General features: G+C 48.5%; 1 protein-coding gene across 6 annotated transcripts in view; it reads right to left on the bottom strand.

The window, feature by feature from the left end:
- The window catches only part of LOC106561616 (anoctamin-1), a 101,257-nt gene that overhangs the window by 50,318 nt on the left and 44,939 nt on the right, over positions 1-6,000 (bottom strand). For all 6 annotated transcript variants that reach the window (XM_014125739.2, XM_014125740.2, XM_014125736.2 and 3 more), the window contains one exon: positions 2,959-3,110. In XM_014125739.2, coding sequence (XP_013981214.1) covers positions 2,959-3,110 — 152 coding nt within the window. The remainder of the gene's footprint in view (positions 1-2,958; positions 3,111-6,000) is intronic.

Raw genomic sequence — 6,000 nt, 5'->3', positions numbered from 1 at the left:
CCTACCTGCTTTGTGGGATATTGTTTCAGTTAGTGCCTATGTGCGCGCTGTACTTCACGTTCGTTGGATGTTGTGTTGTTTTTGTTGTTTCACTGTGAATTAAAATTATGTGGAACTCAACTCACGCTGCACCTTGGTCTGCTCTGTACGACGATCGTGACAGAATATCCCACCTCACAAGGACCAAGCAGCGTGTGACGGAGGTAAGGGAGTTTTGGACCTGGGAAGAAATCATGGGAGGACACGAGACCCTTCCTTAGCGGGAGTCGCAGAGGACTCAGGAAGGACAGCGACGACGCCGGGGACCGCGGCCACAGAAACCCCAAGATGTTTTGAGGGGGGGGCACGAGGGGTGGTTGGCCGAGCCAAGGAGAGAGCCAGAGCCCACCTGGGAGTCGATGGAGCAGTGTGACGAGGGATATCGGAGAATGATGTTGGCTAGAAGCGTGTTATCAGTCCGGTGCCACCTGTGGCGGCTCCACGCACCAGGCCTCCAGTGCGCCTCCCCAGCCCGGTACGTCCTGTGCCGGCTCCCCGCACTCGTCCTGAAGAGCCAGAGACCGTCAGGGAGGCGATTGAGAAGATGGGAGAGAGAGAGAGGAGAGAGATGTTGTGCAGGTGTGTTCTGCACAACATTCGACCTGAAGAGCCTGTCAGCAGTCTGGTGAGTCCTGTGCCAGCTCCCCACACTCACCCTGAAGTGCGTGTCACCAGTCCGGTGCCATCTGTGCCGGCTCCACGCACCAGGCCTCCAGTGCGCCTCCCCAGCCCTGTATGTCCTGTGCCGGCTCCACGCACTCGACCTGAGGAGCATGTCATCAGTCTGGTGCAACCTGCGCCGATACCCAGTCCAGGCACGGTGTCCAGTCCCGCTCCCTGGCAGGAGCATACGTCTGCGCTGGTGCCCAGTCCAGGCACAGCGTCCAGTCCCGCTCCATGGCAGGAACTCTCCTCTGCGCCGGTGCTCAGTCCAGGCACGGTGTCCAGTCCCGCTCCATGGCTGGAGCCTTCCTCTGCACCAATGTCCAGTCCAGGCACGGTGTCCTGTCCAGCTCCAAGGCCGGAGCCTTCCTCTGCGCCAGTGCCCAGTCCAGGCACGGCGTCCAACCCAGCTCCATGGCCGGAGCCCTCCTCTGCACCGGTGCCCAGTCCAGGCACGGCGTCCAACCCAGCTCCATGGCCGGAGCCCTGCTCTGCACCGGTGCCCAGTCCAGGCACAGCATCCAGTCACACTCCATGGCCGGAGCCCTCCTCTGCGCCGGTGCCCAGTCCAGGCACGGCATCCAGTACCGCTCCAAGGCCGGAGCCTTCCTCTGCGCCGATGCCCAGCCCAGGCACAGCGTTCAGCCCGGCGCCATGGCCGGATCCGGGGTCTGGGCGGGGGCTACGACCCGCACCGGAGCCGCCACCGACACTAGTCACCCCCCCTACCCTCCCCATCTGGTTTCAGGTTTTGCGGCCTTAGTCCGCACCTTTGATGAGGACCGCCACAGGAAAAGAAGACCCAGAGTTACCTCTGCTGAAGAGGATAAGTTCATTGGAGTTATCTGCACCTCAGATTGCAGCCCAAATAAATGCTTCACAGAGTTCAAGTAACTGTCACACCCTGACCATAGAGAGCCCTTGGTTCTCTATGGTGTTTAGGTCAGAGCGTGACTAGGGGGGTGTTCTAGTCATTCTATTTCTATGTTGGTGAGTTGTATGGTTCCCAATTAGAGGCAGCTGGTAATCGTTGCCTCTAATTGGGGATCATATTTAGGAAGCCCTTTCTCCCACCTGCTTTGTGGGATATTGTTTCAGTTAGTGCCTATGTGCGCGCTGTACTTCACGTTCGTTGGAATTTTTGTTATTTTTGTTGTTTCACTGTGAATTAAAATTATGTGGAACTCAACTCATGCTGCGCCAAGGACCGCTCTGTACGACGATTGTGACAGTAACAGATACATCTCAATATCAACTGTTCAGAGGAGACTGCGTGAATCAGGCCTTCCTGGTTGACTTGCTGGAAAGAAACCACTTCTAAAGGACACCAATAAGAAGAAAAGACTTGCTTGGGCCAAGAAACACGATCAACGGACGTTAGACCAGTGGAAATCTGTCCTTTGGTCTGATGAGTCCAAATTTGAGATTATTGGTTCAAACCGCCGTGTCTTTGTGAGACGTAGAGTAAGTGAACAGATGATCTCCGCGTGTGTGGTTGCCACCGTGAGCATGGATGAGGTGTGATGGTGTGGGGGTGCTTTGCTTATGATACTGTCTGTGATTTATTTAGAATTCAAGGCACACTTAACCAGCATGGCTACCACAGCATTCTACAGCGATACGTTTAGCGGGACTATCAATTGTTTATCAACAGGACAATGACCCAACACACCTCCAGGCTGTGTAAGGGCTATTTGACCAAGGAGAGTGATGGAGTGCTGCATCAGATGACCTGGCCTCCACAATCACCCAACCTTCAACCAATTGAGATGGTTTGGGATGAGTTGGACTGCAGAGTGAAGGAAAAGCAGCCAACAAGTGCTCAGCATATGTGGGAACTCCTTCAACACTGTTGGAAAAGCATTCCAAGTGAAGCTGTTTGAGAGAATGCCAAGAGTTTGCAAAGCTGTCATCAAGGCAAAGGGTGGCTACTTTGAAGAATCTAAAATCTAAAATATATTTTGATTTGTTTAACACTTTTTTGGTTACTACATGATTCTATATGTGTTATTTCATAGTTTTGATGTCTTCACTATTATTCTACAATGTAGAATATAGCTAAAATAAAGAAAAAGCCTTGAATGAGTAGGTGTGTCCAGGTTTTTGACTGGTATTGTACATTACAAGTGCATTAAATGTCCTTGAAACCAAGATGGTTTGGAGCAGGAATTGAAGTCCATATGTTAAGGTACATTTATACAGTCTATACAGTCCTGTATACCCTATATTATCAAAAGACATAAAGTATATACTCACAGGTGTTGTTTTTCTCTGGAGAACATGTAGGAGAGATGCTTAATATTTTGTGTCCTGTTATCCTCCACGTTGGGATAGAGAGGTTCTGTCACTTTGTTTACCAATGTGTTGATCTTCGCCCCAACACCCGTACTCTGCTTCATTTCATATACCTAAAATATAAAGATATACCTTCAGTTTATATAACTACAATATCTAGATATACCTTCAGTTCATATACCAACAATATAAAGATATACCTTCAGTTTATATAACTACAATATCTAGATATACCTTCAGTTTATATGCCTACAATATAAAGATATACCTTCAGTTTATATAACTACAATATCTAGATATACCTTCAGTTTATATACCTACAATATATAGTTAAACCTTCAGTTAATATACGTACAAAATCTAGATATACCTTCAGTTTATATACCTACAATATAAAGATACACCTTCAGTTTATATAACTACAATATCTAGATATACCTTCAGTTTATATACCTACAATATATAGTTAAACCTTCAGTTAATATACGTACAATATCTAGATATACCTTCAGTTTATATACCTACAATATAAAGATACACCTTCAGTTTATATAACTACAATACATAGATATACCTTCAGTTCATATACCTACAATATATAGATATACACTACATGACCAAAAGTATGTGGATACCTGCTCGTCAAACATCTAATTCCAAAATCATGGGCATTAATATGGAGTTGGTCCCTCCTTTGCTGCTATAACAGCCTCCACTCTTCTGGGAAGGCTTTCCACTAGATGATGGAACATTGCCAAAGGTGTTCAATGGGTTTGATGTCAGTGCTCTGTGCAGGCCAGTGAAGTTCTTCCACACCGATCTTGACAAACCATTTCTGTATGGACCTCACTTTGTGCACAGGAGCATTGCATTGCTGAAACAGGAAAGGGCCTTCCCCAAACTGTTGCCACAAAGTTGGGAGCACAGAATCGTCTAGAATATCATTGTTGTTTTTGTCGCACTGCTTTGCTTTATCTTGGCCAGGTCACAGTTGTAAACTGGCCTACCTGGTTAAATAAAGGTGAAATACATTTATTTAACAGCCCCAGATCATAATCCCTCCTCCACCAAACTTCACAATTGGCACAATGCTATCGGGCAGGTAGCATACTCCTGGCATCCGCCAAACCCAGATTCATTTGTCGGACTGCCAGATGGTGAAGTGTGATTCATCACTCTAGAGAACACATTTCCACTGTTCCAGAGTTCAATGGCAGCAAGCTTTACACCACACCAGCCGATTATTCGCATTGTGCATGGTGATCTTAGGCTTGTGTGCGGCTGCTGGGCCATAGAAACCCATTTCATGAAGCTCCCGACGAATAGTTCTTGTGCTGACGTTACTTCCAGCACTCGCGGTTCAGTTCTGTGAGCTTCTGTGGCCTACCATTTCGCGGCTGAGCCGTTGTTGCTCCTAGACTTTTGATCGGAGCAGCTCTAGCAGGGCAGAAATTTGACAAATTTACTTGTTGGAAAGGTGGCATCATATGACGGTGCCATGTTGAATGTCACTGAGCTCTTCAGTAAGGCCATTCTACTGCCAATGTTTGTCTATGGAGATTGCATGGTTTTGTGCTCAATTTTATACACCTGTCAGCAATGGGTGTGGCTGAAATAGCCAAATCACTTCTATGCTCGCTTTGAGGCAAGCAACACTGAGGCATGCATGAGAGCATCAGCTGTTCCGGACGACTGTGTGATCACGCTCTCCATAGTCGACGTGAGTAAGACCTTTAAACAGGTCAACGTACACAAGATGCGGGGCCAGACGGATTTCCAGGATGTGTGCTCCGGGCATGTGCTGACCAACTGGCAGGTGTCTTTACTGATATTTTCAACATGTCCTTGATTGAGTCTGTAATACCAACATGTTTCAAGCAGACCACCATAGTCCCTGTGCCCAAGAACACAAAGGCAAGCTGCCTAAATGACTACAGACCCGTAGCACCCACCTCCGTAGCCATGAAGTGCTTTGAAAGGCTGGTATTGGCTCACATCAGAACCATTATCCCAGAAACCCTAGACCCACTCCAATTTGCATACCGCCCAAACAGATCCACAGATGATGCAATCTTTATTGCACTCCACACTGCCCTTTCCCACCTGGACAAAAGGAACACTTATGTGAGAATGCTATTCATTGACTACAGCTCAGCGTTCAACACCATAGTAACCTCAAAGCTCATCACTAAGCTAAGGATCCTGGGACTAAACACCTCCCTCTGCAACTGGATTCTGGATTCTGGACTTCCTGACGGGCCGCCCCCAGGTGGTGAGGGTAGGTAGCAACAGATCTGCCACGCTGATCCTCAACACTGGAGCCCCCCCAGGGGTGCATGCTCAGTCCCCTACTGTACTCCCTGTTCACCCACGACTGCATTGCCAGGCACGACTCCAACACCATCATTAAGATTGCAGATGACACAACAGTGGTAGACCTGATCAGCCAAAAAACGACGAGACAGCCTATAGGGAGGAGGTCAGAGACCTGGCCGGGTGGTGCCAGAATAACAACCTATCCCTCAACGTAACCAAGAGTAAGGAGATGACTGTGGACTACAGGAAAAGAAGGACGCCCCCATTCTCATTGACAGGGCTGTAGTGGAGCAGGTTGAGAGCTTCAAGTTCCTTGGTGTCCACATCACCAACAAAATAGAATGGTCCAAACACACCAAGACAGTCGTGAAGAGGGCAGGAAACTAAAAAGATTTGGCATGGGTCCTGAGATCCTCAACATGTTCTACAGCTGCAACATCGAGAGCTTCCAGACTGGTTGCATCACTGCCTGGTACGGCAATTGCTCGGCCTCCGACCGCAAGGCACTACAGAGGGTAGTGCGTACGACCCAGTACATCACTGGGGCTAAGCTGCCTGCCATCCAGGACTTCTACACCAGGCGGTGTCAGAGGAAGGCCCTAAAAATTGTCAAAGACCCCAGCCACCCCAGTCATAGACTGTTCTCTCTACTACCGCATGGCAAGCGGTACCGGAGCACCAAGTCTA

This window comes from Salmo salar, chromosome ssa10 (genome assembly GCF_905237065.1).
Source record: "Salmo salar chromosome ssa10, Ssal_v3.1, whole genome shotgun sequence".
Taxonomy (NCBI): Eukaryota; Metazoa; Chordata; class Actinopteri; order Salmoniformes; family Salmonidae; genus Salmo; species Salmo salar.
The sequence above is the reverse complement of the archived record's forward strand: the minus strand, read 5'-3'. Positions and strand labels throughout refer to the sequence as shown.